Source organism: Maniola jurtina, chromosome 16, assembly GCF_905333055.1.
Source record: "Maniola jurtina chromosome 16, ilManJurt1.1, whole genome shotgun sequence".
NCBI classification, from domain to species: Eukaryota; Metazoa; Arthropoda; class Insecta; order Lepidoptera; family Nymphalidae; genus Maniola; species Maniola jurtina.
In genome coordinates this window covers 504,354-532,247 of record NC_060044.1, presented here as the reverse complement: position 1 = coordinate 532,247, position 27,894 = coordinate 504,354, and the positions used below count along the sequence as shown (strand labels likewise).

Genomic DNA, 27,894 nt, shown 5'->3' with positions numbered 1-27,894 from the left:
ACACAAGAGCATACAACGCTGATTTTCCGACGGGACCCTAATCTGGATGACGCCACGGAACTATACTATCAACAGCTTATTCTAGAAATCAATAGCTTAAAAAAATAAAAAGCTGTATTTTTTGCGTTATTACTAGATAATTACAGTAGGTTTACCTTATATCTAAACTAAAATCTAACAGCAGACAAAAGGTCGCAAACTCAGCATAAACAGCTATTAGGCAAGCGTGGTTTAACCTGGAATTAACGCCTACTTTTTGAGCCAATGGAAGAATGTCAGTCAACCGGAATAAATTGCGATTGTTACATTGATCGCATAAATTGATTCATATCAAAATTTATTGTGATTGCAATTGCAACACGCAACTACCCAGGAAAACAAATAACATAACTATATATTATGTATACACACTTAACTATATTTCCGTACATGGATAATGATAGTAAAGAGAAATGAGAGTCATTTTGTTGCTCAGACATATAGCAAGCGTTTCTCGCTCCTTTGTGTATGAACATATTATATCTTCACCTATTTGTCAAGAGAACGAATGTCTTTACGTTTCCGTACTATAATAACACCACAGTATAACAAATCATACAGTGAGTCAACGTTTCTGATGTTTGTGGAACAATAAACTAGACTAACAAAAAACAGCTAAATAGTAATAGTCTCAATGGTGCATGAAGTCTCCATTCTTGTCTCTAGCTTGGTGGACTTTGGCCCTGACCCTTTTCATTCCAAGTAGAGACCCGTGTTCAGTTGTGGATAATCGTGGTAAGCCCACTCTTAAGTCTTAAGGGGCATGAGACGGGTCTGCCCGCGAAATCCAAATTAATTTTGGTTTTTCGCAATTTGTTAGTGAACATTTTTATGTAATCCTGTGAAGATGATACTGCCATTGTCGGAATTAGAATGCCATAAGCCTTTGTCGTATTAGTTTATAAATTGCGAAAAACCAAATTAATTTTGAATTTCGCGGGCAGATCCGTCTCTTGCATCTTAGTAAAACTTGAAGTCTTTTGGATTCGACTCACATGCGACGCAAATTTTTTCCACCGTAAATGGTCCATCTGAAAGAGAAGATCATATTTTACACAACTACCTACAAAAACCGAATAACCGCACAATAAATCAAAAACTATTATACATAAAAATATATAAATATTCTAAAACAGATATTGTTGAAATGTACAGGTAAAGCCCTTTCATATGATACCCCACTTGGTATAGTTAGGTATCTTACTTTGGATATTGTAACACATTTTAATTTTTTTTTAATGATGTAACCACAAATTCACGGTTTTTAGATTTATTCCTGTAGGTACTTGTGCTATAACACCTACCTACCTACCTTTCATGATTCTAGGTCAACGGGAAGTACCCTATAAGTTTCTTGACAGACACGACGGACGGACAGACGGACAGACAGACAGACAACAAAGTGATCCTATAAGGGTTCCGTTTTTCCTTTTGAGGTACGAAACCCTAAAAATGCTTGTCTGTTTTGGTCACAGCTTACTTTTTAAGAAAATTAGCTTATTTTTTATGCAAATAAGTATATACCTATCTGGAACCACTGGGTAGTGGGTATGCCTGATTCAAGCCTCGCCAACGATATTGCCTCCCTCAGCGCGAAGGCGATCGCGATGCTCATACAAGTAGCAGGCTCCCCCGTTGCTGTAAACAATAACATATCCATCGATCTATCATAGAACAATAGTAATCGTAGAACAAAGAAATCTAAACAATAATAATCATCGACTAATCGTTACATATCATTTTTTGTTAAATAACTAAATGGGCTTGCGCTTGACTGCAATCACACCAAGCAGGAGATGATGAAGATGTCTTAAGTATCGTGGAGCGAGCTTGCCCAAAAGGTGCAGTCACTCTTCTCTTGAAGGTACCAATATTATAGCTAGCGGGCAAAACGGAAAGCGAACGGTACTCCATATTCCGTATATTCCGTATTAGAAACGAGAAAGCAAATTGCTTCGTACGGGTCCGTGGGATTTCGACTATTTAGGGATGCAGACCTTGGTGATGTGTCTCGTGGTTCGATTGTAAAATAGCGAGGGGGGGGTCTAGGTCAAATGGTTAGAAATATATCTTGTACTAGCTGATGCTCGCGACTTCGTCCGCGTGGATTTAGGTTTTTTGAAATCCCGTGGGAACTCTTTGATTTTCCGGGATAAAAAGTAGCCTATGTGCTAATCCAGGGTATAATCTATCTCCATTCTAAATTTCAGCCCAATCCGTCATGTAGTTTTTGCGTGAAGGAGTAACAAACATACACACGCACATACACACATAGGTACATATACATACACACAAACTTTCACCTTTATAATATTAGTGTGAAAACACAGACAGACAGACGTTCCAAACTTTGAAGCTTAGTACTGAGTTGTGCTTGTCAATGAATCTTCTAGCAAGACGATCCACCAAATCCAATGCATCAAGCTGGTACTTGGCAGAGCCATCCCACATACTATGGCTGCAGTAGTCCATGCATTATCGAACTTGAGCTTGGTCTAAGGTTAGAAGCTGTTTCGGCATCAAGTACCTACCGCTTAACTTTATTAATCGCTAGAGGATGCCCGCAACTTTATCCGCGCGGATTAAGGTTTTCAAAAATCCCGTGGGAACTCTTTGCTTTACCGTGATAAAAAGTACTTAGCCTATGTCCGTCCCCGGGATGTAACCTAACTCCATACCAAATGTTATCAAAATCGGTTTAACTAGTGGGCCGTGAAAAGCTAGCAGACAGACAGACAGGCACACTTTTGCATTTATAATATTAGTATGGAAGTATGGATAGTATAGACTGGTTGGTCAATACCTACTGCAGAAAGGTAAGGTACCTACTAAAGAAAATCAATCAAAATAATTATTAGTAATAAACAGCACTTAGACAATTGACCTGAGAAATACACCTATGGAGGCGCTCCCCTTCACGGACTTATCTCTCACGAAACAGAGAGTCAACGCAAGAGTTTACGCAACCGAAAGAGAGGCGTTTATTAAATTTTAAGCCGCAGCGCTGTGCTCAATTGCACTTTATTGCGTCGTAATAAAAGCCGCTATTTATTTAAAACGTCACTGCGGATTTAACAAGGAGTATCTTATACAGAAGAACCGGAAACTTTAATTTATTATTGAAGCATGAAGGATTTCACAATTTGTACCTCCGAAGTCCGTAGTCGGTTGATTGATTTACCGTAAAGAAAGAAAACTTAAACGGGGTGTGCTTTGACCTCTTAAATTAATCTTTAAATATAATACGAACCTTTTGCTCCAAGAATGGTCTCATTACTAAAGGACCGCCGTCGGAGGTAGACCCTGAAGTCCTCCGGGATGTCCAGAGCTTGAGGGATCCAGTATTCCCAAGTGCGGTGTGTGAGTAACTCCCCAGTGTCAGGATGGTATTTCAAGTTTTCACTTGTCCAGTAGCCAAGGCCAAAAATAAAAGCTCCTTCAATCTACAAAACATTAATACTCGTATATTAAATTTTTCCTATCTACCTTTAAAAATTTATAATCTTAAAACTTATTGAAATAAAGCAAGCAAAAATATTATATTATGATAATATCCACGTCGTCCGCGTGGATTTAGGTTTTGAAAATTATGTAAGAGCTTTTTGATTTTCAGGGATAAAAGTAGCCTATGTCACTCTCCAGGTCTTAAACTGTCTAAAACGTCACACTGATCTTTTGCCTAGATGCGGCATTAATAGCAAATGAATAAACACACTTTCACGTTCTCCATAACGTTATCAAAGGTGTGTGAAGTCTGCCAACTCGCACTGCGCCAGCGAATTGGTGGACTAGATCGTCAACCCTTCTCATTCTTAGAAGAGACGCCTGCTCAGTAGTGGCCTACTACTGAGAACGATTCTACTGATCTGATCCTAATAATGATGATCATTACGAGGCTATTTTGGTTGTTATCTCATAGGTATAAATATGATTGTCAATTGCTTATACAATTTTAACACAGCACATCGTACAACTAAATTCTTATGAAAACGTCTGATATAAAATATATTATGTATCTTACCTGGCCAAGATCTATCTCAGGATTGACACTACGACCGGCATCTTCAATTAAATCAACTCGTAGAATTGAATGTTCTCCCGTCAAAACATCAATCTCAACTTCAGCCAATGTTACTCCATAAATATCATATTGCTGGGAGTCGTTCTGAGAAGTATAATAGTGGACTTGCAAGTCGACCTGTTGTCTGTATGCTTCTTGTAACAAGTCCCTCCAAGAGGGATTACTCATCTGATTCCGTATGGGTGCAAGTCTTGATAGAAGTTGTTCACAACATCTTCGTACACCTATCCCCACATTCTGAGTCGTAACACTCGCTCCAGTGGTAATACAATTTGGAGCTATCATGGTATCATTAGGCTTTATCTGAATCTTGTCCACGGGTAATTTTAAGAAGTAAGCAGCAATTTGTATTGCCACAGTGTTTACTCCTTGACCCATTTCGATGCCACCGTGCGTTATGGACACAGTACCGTCATCGGGGTAAACCGACATATTTACTTCATAGTTTTGAAACGCAGATGTGGGCCATCGCATCCAACTGAATCTTAAACCACGTTTTTTCCATCTGTTATTTCTGTTAAATTCGTCGGTTGCAGCTTTCCTCTCTTCGTATTCTGAGTTACTCTTCAATGTGTCCATCAATTCTATCAAGTCACCATGTGCTACTCTATCCAAGTTTTCTAAACGGACGTCGACCGCATCCAAGTTAAGTTCATATGATATACGTTCCATTACTAACTCGGCCATTGCTATTGCTTCTATCGTACCTAAAACGAAAGGTTATTCGTGAGTTTTTACAATAGCCTCAGCTTTGATATTATGTAATGCTATATTTTTGTAAAATGGTATTTTATTTAAACTTTCTTACCAGGAGATCGTACCCAGCTATTAGAAGCAGTATCTGTAACAGCATTATATCCTGCATGATCCCATCGTTCCTTTCTATAGCAATTGTAGTAACAATCGATGCCAAACTGCATAAGATTCTCATTGTATACATAACCATTATCACTAAAAAGGTCATTTCTTAGATATTGAATTTGGCCTCTTGAGTTAACGTGAACCTATTTGAAAAGAATATAATGAAGTTATTTTCGATGTTTGAATGAAATCTGTAAAATACAGGATGTAACCAGAACGCTAGCAAAAACGAAGACAAGTGATAATACTGATGATTAGGTATATGGCAAATAAAACATATGGTGGACGCTAGAAGTCAATGAACGTTGCGTAGGTAGGCCAATTGGATTCAGGTTATTGGTATCGGATTGTCTTTAGGTAGTATAATAATAACGATAAATTTTTGCTAGCGTTCTGGTTACATCTTGTATAATAATAATATAATTGACCAAAAAAATTATTTTTTATCACAGATTAAATTAAAATTATAAGGGATTTTTACCGTCAGGCATAAAAAAACCATATACACGCTAAAAAAATTTAGCCTTCGCGCTGTACTTACTTCATAGTTTCTTGAACAAGGCAAGCGTTTTCCCATTGATCTCATATTGATGTCAAGAGGTGTATTGAATCTGCAGGGTCGATTAAGCTTGTGAACCACCAGAGCACTAGCTACAGCCAGTTGTGCAGATCTGGATATTTTAAAACCATAGCCTCCACCTAATCGTCGAACATAAACATCAATTCTGCCAAAAAAAATGCAGTTTAAAAAAAAACAAAAAAATAATAAAAACCGACCTTAATAACCAAAAACACTAAAAATTAAGAAATAATTCAATTTATCAGTGAATATATAAGGCATTCAAGAGTTAATGTAGTTCTATAATATAGGTGTATACTATTTTGTAGACAAGAGAAACAAAACCTTTCCCGTTGACCTAGAATCATGAAAGGCAGGTAGGTGGGCCTATAGCATAGATAAAGGAAAAGATTCGAAAACTGTGGTTTTATGGTTACTTATTCACAAAAAGAATTGAAATGTGTTCCAGAATAAATAATAATTTGTTTAAACGTGCAATGTTGCTCACAAAAATGTTTGTCTTGTACGATATACGAGTTCGACTCGCACTTGACCGGTTTTTTTTAAATGTGCTACGGTAAAAATTCTTTATTTTAAAAGTACCTATTGTCATCTACGTTTAGAACCCTTGCAGTTGCTTGCTGCACCAAGTCCATCCACTGCGTCGCAGATATCAATTTGATTCCTTCTTCAGTAGGATAAGCTACACAAGCTAAAGTCTCCATAGTGAAAGCGTATTGTGAATAAATTGTGTCGTCTGCGTTTATCACTCTTGTAGTATCTGTCCCTCTATCTGTTGCTTGATATCGCACAAACTCGGAATACTTAGTAGGATCATTTTTATTGATTTTTATATCAAGCACCGGTTTCCTTACGTCAGCATATTCAACATGTACTAATTCTGCTGCCTTCCTAGCTATGCTTTCACATTCAGCTACAATGACCCCAATAGGTTGATCGTAGTATTTTACTGCACCGTTACAGAATAATTCTTCATTTCTTAAATTATATGTGTTAGGGGCTGGTATGAAGCTATTTACACCTGGTATGTCTGCTGCTGAGTAGAATGCTACAACACCAGGTTCATTCTACAAAACAAGAAAAAAAAATCATGCAATCAAAATCTTTATAATCCATGTTTATATTGTTTTAAATTGTCTTATCTTACCAATGCAATTGATGGATCGATTTTCGTTATAGTTCCAAGCGGAACACGCAAGCGCGATTTTGATTTCAAAAAACACGCAAGCTCAAGTATTTTTGAAATCAAAATCTTTCATAATCCGAGTTCATATTGTTCTACAACCTCTTATCTTACCAATGCAATTGAAGGATCTATTTTCGTTATAATTCCAAGTGGGACTTTAGCCAGAACAAACTCCAGGAACACTTCCCCCGGGAGAGATGGAGTATCGTCGGTATATTTTGCTTCCCCCGCGCATTGTATCTAAAACAATATAAGTTCTGTGGTACACAAGAATTAATTGCTTATATTGTTGTAGTGGTACATATAAACGTCATTATTCTTTATTCTTTATTTATTTGCATTCGTGTTTTTTATCATAATAGAAAAAAATAATTATAATATTACAACATGAAGCCCCGTCAGGGCGCTGCAAAGTGATTACATATACATAATACATAAATAAAATGTCACGTATATAAAAATAAAAAAAATAAAATTAAAAAATGTTATGAAAATTCCTAACTAATTATGTCCTATTAATTATATTATTAGTCAATCTTTAAAAAAGTATCAATAATTTTTTTATAACCATATCGTCTACTGGTTAGCAATCATAACAATTATTATGACTGGTTGTACTTACCAAGCCATCAATTTTTGGTATCGGTTCATTGAGTGGCCAGACATTCGGATTTGTTTCAAACACCTGAAGACTTTTAGACACTGGTCTGGAATCTCTTAGCTTGATGGCTCCGGAGCAATAAACTGGGTTAAGAATATTATGGGGGCAAAGCTCCAAAAGACCCTGAAATTGATGAAATTCAAGAAATAATGACTGTCGTGGAATAATCTAATTTTATAGATCAGAGCCAAACATGTGGAAAGGATAGACTAGTTCACTGAATTGTACCGAGACAGAGATGGCAAAGTAATGTTTTGCCGCAACGGGATCAAAAATAAATTAGACTTTTTTAAATAAACTTAAGATAGATTATAAACAAAAAACAATTACATATCATTTTTGGAAATTGTAATCAACGTTAAAATTAAATACTATTTCCGATAAAACGGAAAAAAATATATGGAGCATGCAGTTTTTCTTATCGATGAAATAATCTCCAATCGTGAAAACGCACACAATGTTAAACCATCAAAGTGATAGTATTTATAGTTTTACCTTATAGAAGAGCCCCAAGGATACTTGTCGCTTATACGCAATGGGCGGATCAAGTAAATTATTCACGAACACAAGCTCCTTCTTTAATACATCCAGAGCACCTTGCAGAGTTTCATTGGTGAACAGCTCTCTGCCTTTCAGATACTGTTCAGTTTGGTGCGCACGAGTGATGGTGACGGAGAGGCCACTGTATACAATTCTGCTATCAATAACTGTGGACTTCTCGTCTATTTTGTAGAGGAAGCCGGCGTGAACGAGAGCGTGGGCGTTCTGGGAACGTGGCATTATCTGAAATCAAACTCACTTTAGTGCAGGTAATTTTGGATCGAACCTTAAATTGTTTTACTAAGCTTTGACCCTCAACACAAAATATATTCCATGAGATTAATTTTAAGTATATCCATTATCCAGTCCGGGAAACATGAAGCAATATTTTTTACCTTAAACGTTGCTATTTTATTTTCCAAGCTCAACGGCGGTAAAAGGACATTCAAAATAATTTTTCCAGTCATATTTTCTACAAGAAATTGTTGCATTGTCAAAATTTTTTTTTGGTCAGGACCAGTCACTGAAAACAAAAGGGAAGTGTATTTATAGACAGTGCGCCTAATCATATTTTGTACACAATCTCTGAAGCTCATTTTTCATTATGGGATATAAATTATATTATAGTCCGGTCAAAATTCAAGGATAGGAATTGGTCAGGAATTGGACATTCAAGGTTACAATAAATCGCATAGAGCTAAACATTGGTGAAATGTTGGGGACACCAACATAATTTATGAATTGTGAAAAGTCCTCATCGATCCCACATTTGCAATAAAAAAATTCAAGGTAAAAGTTTACAAAAATTGGATTTTTGCATTGGCCTGCTAAAGGGTAAGTTTTATCATAAAATATGTCAGACAAAAATTGTAGATCCTATCTACAATAAAAAAAATTCAAAAGAAAAATAATTGGTTTTTTTTTTTTGAATTTTTTTTATTTCACAATTTTTAGTGGCCCCACTGTACTATAATATGCTATGCCCAGTTAAAACCCTACTGTTTACTAAGCTATTACACTGATCGCGAGCATTTTGCTCTTATCCATTGAGGAGTTCTGTTCTCCATCTCCGAAGATATTCATCAGATCTTTACCAAATTTATATGGGACCACCTGCACAGTTTACCCTTTCAAACAAAAAAAAAATTCCAAATATGGTTCAGGGGTCTTTGAGTAATCGGCGAACTGAGAACCTCCTCCTTTTTTGAAGTCGGTTAAAAACTGTTCTTACACTTGTTTCTTGATTCATTCATTCATGAGATATCGCGATTCTAAAATTTGAAGGAAAACTTTGAGAATCGCGATATCTCAGAAAGTGGTTTTTAAAAAATATATAGATAATTTTTGTAATAGGTTATTTGCAGACATAAATTTAGTAGGTTTTTCTCAAAAAAACTTTTCCTAAACGACTGTTCAACCCTTTTCGCGAGCTTGATTTCGGTGAAAATCATTGTGCTCTCCACCAAAACATTCGACCCCGCGTGGATGGTGGAGGAAAGGGCCAGCTGGCGCATCTTTATACCAGGGATCTCTTTCTTACACAATGCTAGGTGAAATAGCAAACAGATTACCCACGTGCGCCAGCAATTTCGGTCGAGCGTACTGCGTCCCCTTAAGAGGCTAATTTCGACTGTGTAAAAATTAGCATGAGGCGACCTTGAAATTTTTACCCTCCTCCAAATCGCCCACACGCCTACACAATTTTCACTTTTAAAACTAGAGCTGATCGTGCTCACTAAGCTATTTTTAAGTATATTTTAGTGACTTACGTATAGTAACCTCCGCACCAACAGTTTCGAAAAGCAGAAATATATCGGATTTAAAATCAGAATGTTGATTCTTTAAAATCAAATTTCCAGCTACAGTGGCTAACTAAAAAAATAGAAGCATTTTAAGAAATAAATAAAGCAGATAAACGACCTCCCTGCCACAGTGGCTGTGACTGTGGTAAGCGCTGTGATCTTATGTCAGTGGGAGGTCGTGGGTTCGATTCCCGACAGGGGTTTGGAATGTTATGATTTTTAAACCTCTGGTCTGGTCTGGCGAGAGGCTTCGGTCTGGTTTGTTACCATCTACCGGCAAAGCCTTGCCGCCGAGCGATTTAACGTGCCGCTACGATGCCGTGTAGAAACCAAAGGGTTGCAGCGCCCAGACAACTCGGCAAGACTTATGGATCTTAAGAATCTATGTAAATACCTATAAGGATTATATGTTAAATCAAAAAAAATCTAGTATGGGTTTAATAAAAACTGCCATATACCTTCCAGGCTAGCCAACTTAAACTTCCATTTTAGATTGCATCATCACTTAGGTAACACCAGGTGAGATTCCAGTCAAGGTTTACTGGTACCTGATCACCCAATGCGCCTAAAGAACTTTTCATTACAAAAATACCTACGGTGCACTTAATATAGTTTAAGAAAGATTTGTAAAACTGGCCATAAAATACTTACGTTTCTGATAGTGACATGGGCAACTTTCTCCAAATGATCACTCAATACTTTGAGATAACTGAACCCCTCGTAACTAGATAGAGCTTTGAATATTTCTAAAGCCTCAACCAGCAATGTTCCACCCCCTAGCACCAGGTTCTGGTCTATATAATGACCTTTAAGGTCCAACACACCACTGATGTCCATTAATAATTTAGGATACTCTAGTATTGGATATACTCCTGAAAAAAAAAAAACCAGTTCTTTAATTTAAGTTCTTTAATTCAATTTAAGAAAAACCAAAAAATATTTTTCAGTTCATAATATTATGCAAGTCCCGGTTAAGGTAATTGCTATTTGACAAATCGCAAAAATGCTGTACTTTGAAGTAAATTGTTTATTTTTCTAAAGCATTAACAGCTATTAAATACATGCAATTAAAAACTTCAGTTTGTGAAGATTATAAGGGCCTCTTTTTATTTAGTATACATTATCCCAATAAAAAAAAAAACCAAGTTGAAAACATTGCTGTTCGCAACTTGTTCTGTAAAAGTTTTCTTTAACATCTTGATACTTTGAAGCCAACCTCCAGAAAATGATATGTTTAGGTTTAGCAATCAATTTTAACTGTTAGTTTTATACTAAATGTTTTTCGTTTCTTAAATAATCTAAAACTAACCAAAAAACTTCCTGTGCTATTTATTTTCTTGCAGGCGCTCTATGGAATTCAGTGTCCACTGGACTCTAATGGCGGACGGACTGCGCGCGTCATTTCGTCGCAAAATATTATTTAAAATGAATTTAAGCTTATTATTTTTGAATGAAAGTTGTGTTTATAATCGTTGAAAAATAAAATAGGGATTTTTTCATTTCTAAATGAAGCCTGCTTATATACTAAATTTTATTCTAAAGTTACGGTTTTACCAGGTAAATACTCGGAGGTTGTCATAGATTATGATGACAGATAGTAAGTGTTCTAAATAGGTATTATACCTATGTTAGGAGATAGCGCGCCTCGTTCCGGGTGCCGTGTTCCGAAATGGATTTCGTAGTAGTGCAAGTTTGGTGCAAGCCCCACATGACGGAGGGGTATGCGTCAGGCATTTCCTGTGTACAAAAAAAAGCCCTATATTTCGGATCCATATTTCATCACTGACAATATGCACTATTCAAAGACTGTTCTTCAAGCATTGAGGAATTTTGGACAGAGACATCTCGAAGGTTCCCGAAGGCTGCCTGAGTTAGATTTGTCGGCTAGCTAGCTTTTTTCGAAATTGGACTTACTTAGCTGGATTGTGTGTTAGAGCTTTCTTATGAGATATTATATGTACATAATATAACCATGGGTCTCATAAGAAAGCTCAGATTCATGCTGCGGGCAATGGGGAGAGCCTAAAGGTTGGAACGCCATTTCGGCGGCCGTGTTTCCTGCCATATATACCTTAGATACCTGCAAGCCAAGAGTGAATAGGCATCTTCTAGGTAAGCGTGCTCCAACTTGGACCTCATCATTGCTTTCTTTAAAGCATGATTGTCGTCAAGCGCAAGCGCAAAGATTCAGGCGGCGCAAACCCGTAGCATGTGGAAGACCCTATTAAAGACCTATGTTCACTGTGGACGTCTGTCGGTTGATGTTGATGATTATGTCTTTAGTGCAAGTAGTTCAGTAGTTTCAGAGTTTATCGATAACAAACAAACAAACCTTTCCTCTTCATAATATATGTAGTTAGTAGCGCAAACTTGGAAAAAAATCTCGTGGACACTCTTTGATTTTCCGAGATAAATGTCATTTTACCTGACAGCCCTAATCAATTTTATCACTGATATTAATAACTAATTCATAACCGTTAAACCTAAGTGTCAAAATCTCGTTTTTCTAGTCGAGTTCCGTAGGCTCTTTGAACCCACTGCATTATTATCCCAAGAAAACCTACCATTAGATGTAGGAATAATGGAAAGAGGTCACAACCCTCAGCAATAAAGAATACGATGCGGAGAGAGATGTCACTCTCAAGGTCTTTAAATGTATCCATGCAAAAAACCACGTCGACTGGTTGCTCCGTTGCAGCGTGATTGAATATTAAACCAACAAACACACTTTCGCATTTGAAATATGGCCAGTGATTATAAGAAACAGTTTAAATCTCTCTCTGCTCTCTGAGAGACGTTAGGCAAAGTGAACACGAATTATGACACTTCTGTGTTCTTATACAAGCTTAGGTCTCTCAATTTTGTCAATTAATGTCAAATTTCTTTCTCAGATCAAAACCTAGTAAGTGGTTTAAATTCAAAAGAAGTTTAGGCCGTAGTTCTTTCTGGTCCAATGCGGAATGGCATACTTCACACACCTTTGAGAACATGGAAAACTTGCAGGTATGCAGGTTTCCTCACGATGTTTTCCTTCGCCGTTAAAGCAAGTGATATTAAATTGCTTAAAACGCACATAACTGAAAAGTTAGTAGTGCGTGATTCCGGGATCGAACCCCCGACCTTCGATTAGGAGGCGGACGTTCTAACCACTAGGCTATGACAGTTTTTAAATTAAAGGGGTTTAAATATTTTAGTGTGAAGACTGGCCAACACATTTATTCATTACATGTGCATCATTTTCTTTTTTAGGGTTCTGTACCTCAAAATGAAAAACGGAGCTCTTAAAGGACCACTTTGCTGTCTGTCCATTTGTCCGTCCGTCCGTCAAGAAAACCTATACAGTACTTCCCGTTGATCTAGAATCACGAAATTTGTTCTCGGATTTATTCCTTTACTTGGGCTATGAGAGTTGAGACCTATCTACCTGCCCATAATTCTAGGTTAACGGGAAATACCCTATCGGTTTTCTTGACAGACACGACAGACGGACAGACGGACAGAAAGACAGACAACAAAGTGATCCTATAAGGGTCCCGTGTTTCCTTTTGAGATATGGAACCCTAAAAACATTATGTAAGTATGCAAAGTATTTCCCTTGCAAACCATATTTAACAGTTGACATGTAGAGGTCATTGACTTTTCCTATCTTACTTTTAAGTTTTAATGCATTATTAAGTATTTACTGTTTTGACATGGTATTTAGATAATGGGTGATATTTATTTTATTTAATCTAATTCCTTTTAAAAACTTAGTAAGGCGCATTAATCTATAAAAACCTAGCCAGTTCAAAGACTTACTATGTTTTAAAATGGTCAAAGCGACTTACTAGCTTTTAATTTTACTTTAATGTGGGTGTCCTTACAATACAACGGGACATACTATGAAAGTTAGGTTTATGACATAAAACGATTTTCGGAAAAATGACATTTACTTTGTTTTGATATGGGGCGGTCGATATAATTAGGTACTAGGGTAAAGGCTCGAGTAAATGAACAGATTGGACGTTTTTACATGTATTAAGAGCTGGAATAAAAAACCGGCTGATATACCTTTTTTAAATATTTTCTTACAAATTCTTACACTTTTTTCAATTTCAATTTCAAAACCGTGTTCCGTTCAAACCGTTCAAAAGTGCGTGTGCGTGCGTCCATGTGTGTGTGTGAGTGTGTGTGAGTATATACTTGTCTGTATGTTTGTACGAGTGTTTGTGAGTGTGGTATTGCGTTGTATAACCACATGAGTAGCGAACAGAGTCAAAGCTTCATACAAGTGCGCTACGATAGGTACACTACTACAAGCTTGAGGCGCGTGTGTGCGTGAGCACAGGCGCTACGTCGCGTACGGAGAGAAATCGGTTTATACCGGCTCGGCCTGTGCTCAAGTTCAGGGGCTGCAGTACACGTCGCGCGTCGTGTTTTCATTTAATTTAATGTTAATGATAATAATTTAAATAGTGTTTAAAATCTATTTTCTTGAACTGTCATAGATTTTGTTCAAAATCAATATCTGAGGATCCCTAGGATCACAAAACAGGAAATTGTTACCAAAATTTAAAAAAATCGACGCCATTTTGAAATTCTTTGTTAATTGACCGATTTCGTTCAAAATCGATATTTAGAGCTCCCTGGGATCACAAAATAAGAAACTGTTACCAAAATTTAAAAAAGTCGACGCCATTTTGAAATTCTTTGTTAATTGACCGATTTCGTTCAAAATCGATATCTAGAGCTCCCTGGGATCACGAAATAAGAAACTGTTACCAAAATTTAAAAAGTCGACGCCATTTTGAAATTCTTTTTTAATTGACCGATTTCGTTCAAAATCGATATTTAGAGCTCCCTGGGATCACGAAATAAGAAACTGTTACCAAAATTTAAAAAAGTCGACGCCATTTTGAAATTCTTTGTTAATTGACCGATTTCGTTCAAAATCGATATTTAGAGCTCCCTGCGATCACAAAATAAGAAACTGTTACCAAAATTTAAAAAGTCGACGCCATTTTGAAATTCTTTGTTAATTGACCGATTTCGTTCAAAATCGATATTTAGAGCTCCCTGGGATCACAAAATAAGAAACTGTTACCAAAATTTAAAAAAGTCGATGCCATTTTGAAATTCTTTGTTAATTGACCGATTTCGTTCAAAATCGATATTTAGAGCTCCCTGGGATCACGAAATAAGAAACTGTTACCAAAATTTAAAAAAGTCGACGCCATTTTGAAATGCTTTGTTAATTGACCGATTTCGTTCAAAATCGATATTTAGAGCTCCCTGGGATCACAAAATAAGAAACTGTTACCAAAATTTAAAAAAGTCGACGCCATTTTGAAATTCTTTGTTAATTGACCGATTTCGTTCAAAATCGATATTTAGAGCTCCCTGGGATCACAAAATAGGAAACTGTAACCAAAATTTAAAAAAGTTGGCACCATTTATAATTCTTTCTAAATTGACTGATTTCGTTCAAAATCGATATTTAGATCTATGGATCGATATTTAAAGATCGATATTTAAACTAAGCAAACACAACAAAAACAAACTTTACCATCTTGTTGAACAAATAACTATTGTTAATTAAATTGTATCCTCCAGTGCCAACCCTACCAAAATAGTTATAAAATTTGCTCGCTTCTTAGAAGCTTTGCCTCTGTTTGCTACTCTGTGGTATAACACCATGTTAGTAAATCTTAGTATATTTTTAACCGACTTTAAAAAAAGGAAGAGGTTCTGAATTCGTCGGTATCTTTTTTTTTATGTATGTTCCCCGATTACTCAAAGACGCCTGGACTGATTTGGATTTTTTTTTTGTTTGATAGGGTATACTTTGCAAGTGGTCCCATATAAATTTGGTAAAGATCTGATGAATATCTTTGAAGATGGAGAACAGAACTCCTCAATGGATAAGAGCAAATTCAATTTTTTTTTAATGTATGTTCACCGATTGCTCAAAGACGCCTGGACCGATTTGGAAATTATTTTTTTTTGAAAAGCTAGGTATACTTTGCAGGTGGTCCCATATAAATTTGATGAAGTTCTGATGAATATCTTCTGAGATGGAGAACAGAACTCCTCAATGGATAAGAGCAAATTGCTCGCGATCAGTGTAATTGCTTAGTAAACAGTAGGGTTTTAGCTGGGCATGGCATATTATTATAGTACAGTGGGGCCACAAAAAATTTTGAAATAAAAAATTTTCAAAAGAAAAATAAAACAGACTTCAAAAACCACAATAACTTAAATTATTTTTTACTTTTTAGTGTTTGTGATTTTGAAATCGGTTTTATTTTTCTTTTGAATTTTTTTTATATTTATTCTGGTATTCTTCTTTCTTGGATATGGATCCCTCTTGGGTATCCCCATTTCTCTCTGTCTTTGGTACTATCAAGCTAATTTTCTCTCGCGATTTGTACAATAGCATTAGACCAACGCGTCTTCGGTCTACCTACCTGTCCTTCTTTCATCTGTAAAAATCGATACAATAATATGACCATTTGCATTTCAGTTTTAGGGCATGTCTCAAGGTGTCTGTAGGCTTTGTCTTTTTTCTTATGTCTTCAATTCTCACTTTGAATATTTTTTGCTTAATTTATGCAACTTGCCATCGCCCTTTAGCAAGTTACTATTTCTTTTTATATTCTTTGTCTGGACCCATGTTTGGCTGGCATAGGTAAGGCATGGCAGGATGCATGTATCTATAACGGATCTTTTAAGATGTACTGGGTAAGCTCCTTTCATTCTTTCCTTTTGTGCCCAGTAAAACAAGCATACTCGGGCTACTTTGAGAACCCATTAGCAGCTAACAGCAAGGCCTGGACTCCAATTTTTATATGTGGAAGCTGTATTTCCTCGTTGCGTTTATGAGCAAATAAGAATAGTTAACTACTTTTACCAAAAAAAAATTTTATAATTTGGCGCGAACCATCTAAACACCATGATGATTATTATTTCTGCGTTGTGAATATTACCAAAAAAAGCAAAGCAAAAAATTTGTTCCAAGCGGCTCTATTGTAACTTGCAGTCTGCAATTTGAACGATTCTGACTTCTGGTGATAAATCTGTACCTCAGCCCCAACCCAGTACCTCTAATCTACCATTTCAAGAACTTTCAGAAGGTAGTGACGATGTAGTGACTTTTTTACATCTCAACTTAGACCATTCAATCAAAATTATTTGGATCACTTAATGAGAGATCTTAGATTGTCTAAAAAGCATCAGAACATGTGGCTTCTCGGCTCAAAGGAACAAATCTGATAACATCAGACACTTGTGTTACGGTATATTATTCTCACTACTCTTAACACATTCAGTAGCTGATGTTGCACTTCCAGCGACTTGGATGCAACAAGGGCGTTAAGTTTCATTTTCTCTGTAGTCATTTGGACTGTTTTCCAGAAAATTTAGGTGACTTTCAAACTAAGATAACTATACCAAAGGGGATAATATCATATGAAAGGGCTCTATTATACATTCTAAAACAGGTTTTATTTATTATTATTATGTAAAAGAGTTTTTGATTTATCGCGCAAAATGTAGAAAAAAATATACAATAAGTCAAAAACTGAAAATCTGACAATTTTTTTTAAATTCCAAGCCGAAAATATACTTAAGAATTTATTAATAGGAATCGAGAGTTTATGCACTAGATAGAGTTCGTTCATTCACTGAAATTCCCAGTTCATTTACTGGCAATTTATCCTTTTGTTAAATAAAATAATTTATAATAATTAATACCACGCATTTTATTTGATTTTTTGATATACTGTGTACAGATACACAAAAAATAAAAATTATATATAGAACAATTCTCATATATCTTAATTTTAGGTGAAAGTCAGGGTAATCCTTATTCGTTCATGTACTGGATCTTTTACCCTCCTACGTCAAAATACTAAAAGTCCGCGTAAATTTCGCAGATTGAAATGTCTGCTTGATTAATTGTCAATAGAGGGCCATGACATGTCAAAATTGCTAGTTTGAAGGTGAAATCGTCTAAGTCATTCGAGATGGTTTTCCTCTTAATATCACTAACATCATGGTTAATGTCAGTTAACCTAAAAGTCAAAATCTCATTTTTTTAGTCGATTTGTATGCGGAAGAACCCGGACTCCCATAGTATAATTTTATTCTAAGAGAACTTACCATTATATTATGATTCACAAAGAAATCACGATATTCATTTTTTACCCGACTGCGACAAAGCCAAAAGGAAGGGTTATGATTTTTTGATCAAATGATTATAAAGAAGAAAAGAAAATCGACTTAATTGGTAGCTGTTGAATCTATTCAGCATCATTAATATCATTTTAAAAAGATGATATGCCTATATGTTTAAGAAAAGCTTCAATAAATTATAAGAGTTAATATTTTTCTGTTTAATGAAGTGACCAAAGTTACAATAAGCTAAGTTTGGTATAATTTTCCCCGCAAAATTGAAGATTACGTAACCTATCGTAACTTTCACCTTTTCCTGTGTTCCCATTGACGAGCATATAAGATTCCGTTCCTCTTTCCCGCCATATATTAAACACATCAGCCAAACTCCCCACTCTGTACCAATCTCTGTCATCACTCAGTTTTATATGTAGCACTTGATTTTGTTTGGGAACGATGCACCAGTCGGCATGTCCACATTTAGACCCCGTACACAGGTCTCCGGAGTTCTTACATATTTTCAAATCTTCAATGTCCAATATGTCGGTGGGTTTCGGAGCATCGGAGGCGAATGTCTTGAATGCCTCCAATATTGGTCTATATCCTGTGCATCTGCACAGATTGCTTCCTAAGGCTCTCTCTATTTCTCGCATTGTGCGTGGTCTTTCTTTCAAATAGCTGAAAGAATGGATAAGCAAATCAATACCCATATCTATTAAGCCGTATTTTAAGTACCCAAGGGGTACCCGACCCAAAAACAGGGGTGTTATAAGTTTGATGCGTGTATCTGTGTATCTGTGTGTTTGTGTATCTGTCTGTGCCATCGTAGCTCCTAAACGAATGAACCGAGTTTAATTTAGTTTTTTTTTTGTTTGAAAGGTGGCTTAAACGAGAGTGTTCTCAGCTATAAATCAAGAAAAACGGTTCAGCCGTTTAAAAGATATAAGCTCTTTTCTAGTTTTCTTTAATTAGACCGGTTGTTACTATCCGACTAATACAAATTAGTGTCCAGCCAAATTCTAATAAAAATATGTCGGGCGTTTTTTTAAATTTTTAATTTACTTTTACCTTGTTTTCCTCTGTAATAGGTTGCTGTATTTTATTTCGTGTATACTGTGTTTACGCTCATGTCCCAAGTAAAAGAACATTTATTTATTTTATTTTATTTAATTATACCTAAGTGTGTTTGTTTGTTGATTTGTTTTTCAATCACGTCGCAATGGACCAACGGATCAACGTGTCTTCCTGAAGAGTGCCATAGGCTACTTTCACTGTACCTAATTCAAAGAGTTCCGCAGGATTTTTAAAAATTTACATCGACACGAACGAAGCCGCGGACATTAGTTAGAATGTTTAAATTACGATGAATTGGCACGGAACGTTTTTGTTTATACATTATATTATAATAATGTTTTGCATAAGCCTTGAAATAGCTAATAGAATAGCATAGCTAATGCGTGAAACGCCCTTCCGGCGTTCGTAATTTTTGCCGCAAATAACCTAGAAGTTTCCCTGGCGCGTTAGGGCTGCGCTTTCCATACAAACGTAGTTTGGTTTTCACTTGAATTTGACCTTTGAAGTTGACCTGTGAAATTTTATGGCTGCAGTGTCGTTATTTATTTATTCGTGTAAATAAGCTTCGTTGGTGTGGAACACGTTACGAATAAACTCTTCTTATGGCAAGAGTGAATAAGCACATGCAAGTGCGATCCAAACCAGATATTATGATCACTGATTATCATTTTCAATCAGACACCCTTGTCGTCATGCACAAACCTACTTTGAACAGATGAAGACAAAGATTCTCTTTGGATTGTTCAAATGAACTCTGTCAGTTCACCTGTACATATTCATGATCATCCCCGGCGAGCAGTACCCGCACTGGGAGCCGCCTCTCTCCGCCAGCGTGCTCTGCAGCGGATGGTAGCCGTCCAAGCGGTTCCCCACCTTCTCTATTGTCGTGATGTCCCAGTCCTGACATGACGTTATCGTGACCATGCACTGAAATTAACGATGGTTTTTGTTTTATATGATTAAAAGTTGGTTTATTGGGGCCTCGGAGCTGGAGGTGATGACACAGATACTTACAGAATTGACGCCCTGAGGTGCTTCTCCGTGGCACTTGACAGCGCTCACGATGCAAGCGCCACATCCTGCCTCCAGGCAATTGTACTTGGTGCCTCGGAGCTCAAGGTGTTGACGCAGATACTCCAAAAGAGTGGTATCGGACCTCACCTCACATCCAACTAAACATCCATATTATTATAAACAATCAATTTCTAGATCTTTCCGAATAGGTACTAACTAGAGTTCCGAGGGTACTAATCCATACTAATATTATAAATGCGAAAGTGTGTCTGTCTGTCTATCAGTCTGTCTGTCCGTCTGTCTGTCTTTATGACTGCTACCTTTTCACGACCCAACTGTTTAACCGATTCTGACGTTTGGTATAGGGTTAGCTTATATAATATCCCCGGGACGGACATAGGCTACTTTTTATCCCGGAAAATCAAAAAGTTCCAACGGGATTCCCTAAAACCCATCCGCTTAGCCGATTTTATGTACATTTTGATTTGTAAATTTGGTACCGAGGTAGCTTGCGTCTCTGTAATTGACATAGGCAACTTTTCATCCCGGAAAATCAAACAGTTCCCACGGAATCTTCAAAAACCTAAATCCACGCGGACGAAGTCACGGGCATCCTCTAGTCATTATTAATAATTGTTATTGCGGAAAACAAGACGTATGGTACTTTGTCTAAATTCCAACTCAATAATCCTTATTCTGCAGATAGCCATCACATTTGACGACATAGGATCCGATGAGAGGATTTTTAAATACAAAAAAAAAATAACATCCGATTTCAAACCTTAGATTTGTGTCGGATTTTTTATTATTTTCTCAATTTTTAGTGGCCCCCCTATATAAAAATATGATATGCCTGGTTAAAAACCTACTTCTTACAATGCTATTACACTAATTCATAGATTTTTGAAGTCGGTTTTCTTTCTCTACTGTTTACTAAGCTATTACACTGATCGCGAGCAATTTGCTCTTATCCATTGAGGAGTTCTGTTCTCCATCTCCGAAGATGTACATCACATCTTCACCAAACTAAAACCAAATCACTTCTGAAGTATGACCTACCAAACAAAAAAAATTATCAAACCCGGTTCATATTTGGCAGAGAAATCACGTAACAAACATACAAAAAAAGTACAGTTGAATTGAGAGCCTGCTACTCTTTGAAGTCTGCTTAAAACAACAACACCTGTTATTTCACAGTAAAAAATATTCATTACACTTATGTAACTTTTAAAATTTTTAGGGTTCCGTACCTCAAAAGGAAAAACGGAACCCTTATAGGATCACTTTGTTGTCTGTCTGTCTGTCTGTTAAGAAACCTATAGGGTACTTCCCGTTGATATAGAATCATGAAATTTGGCAGGTAGGTAGGTATTATAGCACAAGTACAGGAATAAATCTGAAAACCGCGAATTTGTTCATACATCATTAAAAAAAAAATTAAAATATGTTTCAATTTTCAAAGTAAGATAACTATACCAAGTGGGGTATCGTATCAAAGGGCTTTACGTGTACATTCTAAAACAGATTTTTATTTATTTTTATGTATAATAGTTTTTGATTTATCGTGCAAAATGTTGGAAAAAATATCCCACGCACGGAACCCTGAGTGCGCGAGTCTGACTCGCACTTGGCCGGTTTTTCGAACTATGTGCCATTCCCATTGTCACTTTAGCTTCGCAACTCGCTGAACTATGTTGCTCTGGTTATTTCACGGATCTTATCATTTCTGATTCGATCACGTAGAAAAACTCCAAGAATAGCTCTCTCCATCGCCCGCTGTTTGACTCCGAGCTTTCTCATGAGACCTAAAGCACATGAGTAGATTATGAATATCTACTCGTGTGCCTAAAGACAAAGAAATGAAAACTATACATACCCGAATGCTTAACTCCGTTTACTGAAAACTGGACTCTTTCCATGGCCACGTCTTAAATGTTACTGAAATCAGGTATACGTGTAATATGGAAAGAATCTAACAAGTTCAATAATAATTAATTAGGTACATAGATCTCGCAATAACAATCGATTAAATGCAGACAACACGACTTAAAAATTAGCATACCTATTTACAATTTACTTAGTTGCAATTTCGCAAAGAGTACGTATGAGCACATAATTACGTATATTAATTCTTCGGTTTCGATTAAAATCCATCCATGATAGGTATATTACTAATATTTTTACTTTTTTTTTTAAATATTACAATAAAACTTAAATCTAGCCTTATCTAATTAGGCTAATTAGATAAGGCTAGATTTAAGTTTTGTATTTTAAGGGCACTGGACAGCCAGGCTGATCCGTTGCGCAAAAAATAAGCCAGCCCTTCTGTCACCCGATGAGGCTGTAAACATTTTTTAGCAGTAAGACTCCATGGCACCAGGGTCTCCTCGGCAACGGAACAAAAATGTAACTCTCCATAAGAGAGGCATACTTGCGCCGCTTGCCGGTTTCAGCAATTTCTGCTGCTGCTATCCTGAGTATGTCTATCTGTTACCTTTTTAGGGTTCCGTACCTCAAAAGGAAAAACGGAACCCTTATAAGATCACTTCGTTGTCTGTCTGTCTTGCAAGAAACCTATAGGGTACTTCCCGTTGACCTAGAATCATGAAATTTGGCAAGTAGGTAGGTCTTATAGCTCAAGTACAGGAATAAATCTGAAGACCGCGAATTTGCGGTTACATCATTAAAAAAAAATTAAAATTAAAAAAAATTAAAAGTGTTTTCCCAGGAATGGCATATGGGTTCGAAGCATGGTCACTAATATAGGTCTCATAAGAAAGCCCAGATTCGTGGGTCGCGTGGTCACTTTAATTTCTATTTCTATTTTTTATTGTATCCTACATATTTTGCACGCCACACGTAAATCGCAAAATGTGAAAGAGACTACCTGTCAATGTACCATCATTTATTTACTCACATTTGGCAAAATAAATAATTTCATTTCATTTCATTTCAGAGTCACGCAGCGAGCGATGGAGAGAGCTATGCTTGGAGTTACTCTGCGTGATCAAATCAGAAAAAAGGAGATTCGTAGGAGAACCGGAGTATCACCCTTCTTTTTTACAACCGCACCGCACGCCACCGCAAGCAATTTCATCCTTACCATCCAGCTAGCCACCAAACAAGCAAACACACTATATCTAACATCGCAGGGCAAAACTTGCGTCGCGCATCGTACGGTTTTGGGATTTGTGTGGTGCTGCGTGGTGGTGGTACGTATGGCTTGCTTGGTGGGGCGTTTTTTCCTCCATGTTTAGCAGTGGGAGGACGGGTGTTGCATATCGCATGCTGCATGTTGATAACGGATTATAGCAAATTAAGCTCTTGGTTCCTTGTGACAAATTTACAAGGCTAGAAGACGTCCATACTCTCTCAAAAATCCGATATTATGAGACATTCGTATTGTTAATATTTTCGTTCAAGGCCAAGGCTGATATTTAATGTGCGCAAAATTTTTACTATGTAAATAATATAATGCAAGCTGGTGTCTGAGTAAATAATATATTTCTGCTATATTTGTTTTTATTTCTTTCGCTTCAAGTTGTTTAAACACTATGTAAAGTAGGTGGGCATCAATTTGAACAAGTGGCACCAAATCTTGTTATTTGTCGCTATCCAGAAATGTTTTTGAGACAATATCTTGTTGCAATATACCAATTTTTCATTTCTTACTTAATTACTATCTCACCTATATATATTATTTATATAGATACAATTTAACGAATAAAAAGTACCACAGTATCGACAATGTAAAAATACGATGATTTTGACATTGTCGATATTTCGATCCAGTTACGTACCATATTATATTAACTATCTAGTCGAAATATCGACTATTTACAAAAAAATACCCCTGCACCCACTGGCTTCTTCCACCAGTGGGTGCAACGGGAATTTGTATTACACGTTCACCCACTGCCTTAGGGTAGGAATTAAAAGTAAAAATATGTCGAAATGTCGTCGCATCGATAAATAAGTACGAAATAGTTAAATTTACATAGTACTTTATGAACAAACAATTATTACAAAATAAAAAATGATACTATATCCTTCCTTGCTCGCTGTATTTTTATCCGAAGGACAAAATTCATGGACGTAAAAAGATTCCGACGAATTGAGCACCTCCTTCTTCTTTGAAGTCGGTTAAAAAATTGAAAAAAAAAACTTTCATTTTGGAATTTACGAATATCCAGAAACACAACCTATATCAATCAAAATAACTAATAAATAATAATAATTTCACCTTGAATGAGCGAAAAACAATATTTTTCTATTTCCTCTTATAAAGCCCTACCTGTGTTTTAACTATTTTGTATTTATTTATCGATGAGATATATTGACATACAAATAAAATTTATTTCCAACCCTAACGCAGTGGGTGGACGGGTAAATACGAATTCCCTTTGCACCCACTGGTGGGAAAGGTGGTGGGTGCCTGGGTAGCTCCCCAAAAAATTAAGCAGTCTGTCACAGGCTTTTCCAGCCCTTTAGGCTTCGAAAAATAGGTCACCTATCCGGTTACCGACTTGGGTTGACATCGCGTAACAATCGTCGTCTTACTTCAATTTTGTTTTTAGGGTAAATAAAAAGTTGGCTATATGCCGTACTTATCTTTTTTAATTAATTTTAAATGAAACAAATACGTATTTTTTCTGAAAACGATCAATAACTCAGAAACGGGTATTTTTGTCCATAGGTGTTTGGAGGTTATTTGATAGCATTTGACCTCCTCTACCACCTCTCACAGAGAAAGTAACGTTTATTGGACGTCATGTATAAATATCATACATATGGATTAAACAATATTAAAAATTCTTTCCCCGCTTAGAAACGTTTCTGATTTAAATAATATATAAAAAGCAAAAATTTAAAAAAGAAATCATCAAAATCGCAGCTGTTTCTGAGGACTTTCGACGAAAAGGCTTCATTGACTCCACTAAAATATCTACTGCTGTCAGCACTTTACGTTAAAAAAATTAGATAAATTAATAATTTTCATCTCAGGTAGGTATTACAGAGATTTTCAAAAAATTGGGTAGTAACTTAAGTATCTAAAGTAAAAATATTTCTAAAAATCTTAAAATATACTTGTAGGACAACTTGTGTCACTTTTGCTAAATCTGGCATCACCCTAGAAAGTAGATTCTACTGAGAAGATACAGCAAAAATTCAGCTATGGGTCTATTTCGTTTTACATGTTTCACGCATTAGGTACAATACGGGGACTGCAATTACTTTTATACAAGGCATAACATTGTATATCAAATCTCTGAAAAGAGCAACCGCCGAGTTTCATGCTGGTTTTTCTCGGTAGGAAAGGCATTCCGAACCAGTGGTATATGCATTTGACGATTCAAAAATATTTGTTAAAATACTTAATTGAAAAAAGAAAAAAAATTTGATTTGATATAATAGGTATATTTAATACTAGATGATACCCGCGACTTCGTCGGCGTGGATTTAGGTTTTTAAAAATCCCAAGGGAACTAACTCTGCTGTCCAGAATAAAAAGTTGCCTATGTCAATTTCCGGGACGCAAGCTACCTCTGTACCAAAATTCATATGAATCGGTTAAACAGTTGGGTCTTTGAGAATCCCGTGAGAACTCTTCGATTTTCCGGGATAAAAAGTAGCCTAGATACGTCCCCGGAATGTAAGCTAACTCTGTATCAAAATCAGTTAAACTGTTGATCCGTGAAAAGCTAGCAGCTTTAGACAGACAGATAGACAGACACAGACATACAGGATTAGATAATACCTATGTTTAAGTTAAGCAAAGTACACCTATCCCACAAAAACGTATTCATTTTTTTATATGTAAAAACAAAAGACACCAAGTTTTAAAATCATCTTTATCGTGCATTGATAAAATAGGTATCTACATAAAACATGTGTCTTGATGAAATTTACATAATATGCCCTCCACTCCAAAGCAGATATATTACGTTTTGCATAATATGTGCTTAAATGCGATGGAGGGGGTATTATTTGCCCCACCATGTACCTAAATAACCCCTCCATACATCTCTACTTACCTATTAAAATATAATATAACCAACTTTCGATGTAGTTATGTAGAATACCTAATAATAATATTTTTTTCGTTTTAATTCAGGTAACTGAGTCATATTTAAATATGTACTTACGTACTTATAAAAATATCTGTACGTGTGTATCTATTAATATTTTTTGTGATATTTTAATAAGCTTTATACCCATCTAAAACTCTTGGGCATTACTTACGTGTCAAATAAATACATCTCATTGTGGCATATTACAGAGTAGCTAAAGCCATGAACTAAGCCGCTTACTAAACTCTATAGATATACACGGAGAGAAGTTACTCGTAGCAATAAGGCTCTCCCTGTTACGCAATCCCATTCAAATGACAAAGACGATAACTAAGTAAATAAACGTAATCATTTTGAGTGACCAACGAATCACAAACGCACCTATATATTCGAATTGAATTTCGAAAGTTTTAAAAACGTAGGTTCTCTAATAATACGGAAAACACAAAATTTATCATCGTCATCATTATCATCATCACAAGCCATCGCCAGCTCACTACTGAGAACAGGTCTCTTGAGACGAATGAGCAAGGCTTCCGTCATAATCCACTATGAATACATACCTCTGAGAACAATATGGAGAATTCTCAGGTATGCAGGTTACCTCACGACGTTTACCTTCACAAAGTACATTGCTTAGTATTACAAGTGTAAATTAAAAATTTATAACACCCCCGACAAGTGAAGGTTACAGTAAATAGAAAAGAGCTGATAACTTTCAAACGGATGAACCGATTTTCATGGATAATAGCTAAGAACACTCTCGATCAAGCCACCTTTCCAACAAAAGAAACTAAATTAAAATCCGTTCATTAGTTTAGGAGGTACGATGCCACAGACAGATACACAGATAGTACACGTCAAACTTATAACACCCCTCTTTTTTGGTTCGGGGGTTAAAAATTAATACGAATACACTATGACGACCTCCCTGGCGCAGTGGTGAGCGCTGTGACCTTGGGAGGTCCCGCGTTCGATTCCAAATTGCCCCTGCCGTTAATATTCCTTAAATTGTCGCTGGTCTGGTCTGATGGGAGACTAAGACCGTGGCTAGTTACCACCCTATCCGACCGATAGTTACCAAAACCAATAAGGGGTATGGATTAAATAAAGACTACCACACTCCTTCCCAGTTAGTTTGCTTTGTCACACTTCACACTAATATTATATTAGGCAAAAGTTTGTGTGTATGTATGTGTGTGGTGTATTTTAGTTACACCTTCACGCAAAAACCACTGGACGGATTTGGCTAAAATTTGGAATGGAGATATATTATCCTGGATTAGACCATAGGCTACTTTTTATCCCGGAAAATTAAAGAGTTCCCACAGGATTTCGAAAAACCAAAATCCACGCGGGTGAAATCGCGGGCATCGGCTAGTTTATAATAAAATCGCGAGAAAACGAGCAGGCGGGTCACCTGATGTTAAGTGCCGCCGCCCATGAACATTTGCAGCATCAGAGGTACAACCGATGCGTTGCCGGCCTTTCAGGAATTTGTTGGTCCGCCTCCTTTATAACCCCATGTTGTAATCTAGTGGGAACACCAGTCACCAGCGATGGGAACTGATTCCACAGTTTGCATGTGAGAGGAAAAAAGGATCTGGCGCAACGGGTGGTCGAAGTGCACCAGCCACCCAGGTGGTGATTGCTTCCTCCTTAGATCGCAGTCAAGACTTAACTTGTTGAATTTAAAAAAATGTATAACTGAAACCACATGCTTTTGTCAGTTTATAACAAAGTAAAGAACACCATTGTTTGATTCTGAGACGACTTCAGAAGTTTTTCAAAACGCTCATCCTCACTTAGTCTGGCCGAGTGAAGAGATACGGAC

The 27,894-nt window shown here is 36.5% G+C and overlaps 1 protein-coding gene across 1 annotated transcript; it reads right to left on the bottom strand.

Annotated features, from left to right (window-relative positions):
- Window positions 1-991: 991 nt before the first annotated feature.
- On the bottom strand, window positions 992-20,127 carry LOC123873139 (probable aldehyde oxidase gad-3). Its single transcript, XM_045917853.1, has 16 exons — window positions 19,990-20,127; window positions 19,742-19,902; window positions 18,212-18,579; window positions 10,402-10,622; window positions 9,718-9,820; window positions 8,344-8,471; window positions 7,904-8,191; window positions 7,370-7,531; window positions 6,859-6,987; window positions 6,144-6,628; window positions 5,523-5,706; window positions 4,929-5,124; window positions 4,061-4,827; window positions 3,290-3,482; window positions 1,564-1,677; window positions 992-1,070 (listed from the first exon to the last, which is right to left on the bottom strand). Exons 2-16 carry the CDS (start codon window positions 19,897-19,899, stop codon window positions 1,000-1,002), a joined length of 3,567 nt encoding a protein of 1,188 aa, XP_045773809.1. The 5' UTR covers window positions 19,900-19,902; window positions 19,990-20,127; the 3' UTR covers window positions 992-999.
- Between the last annotated feature and the right edge of the window lie 7,767 nt (window positions 20,128-27,894).

Excerpts from the sequence above, each read along its gene's own strand:
- LOC123873139 (XM_045917853.1), bottom strand. The coding sequence starts at position 19,899 with ATGGTCACGATAACGTCATGTCAGGACTGGGACATCACGACAATAGAG. Across the intron at positions 6,629-6,858 it reads TAGATCCTTCAATTGCATTG|AATGAACCTGGTGTTGTAGC; the intron begins GTAAGATAAGAG and ends CTTGTTTTGTAG. Across the intron at positions 3,483-4,060 it reads CTGAGATAGATCTTGGCCAG|ATTGAAGGAGCTTTTATTTT; the intron begins GTAAGATACATA and ends AATGTTTTGTAG.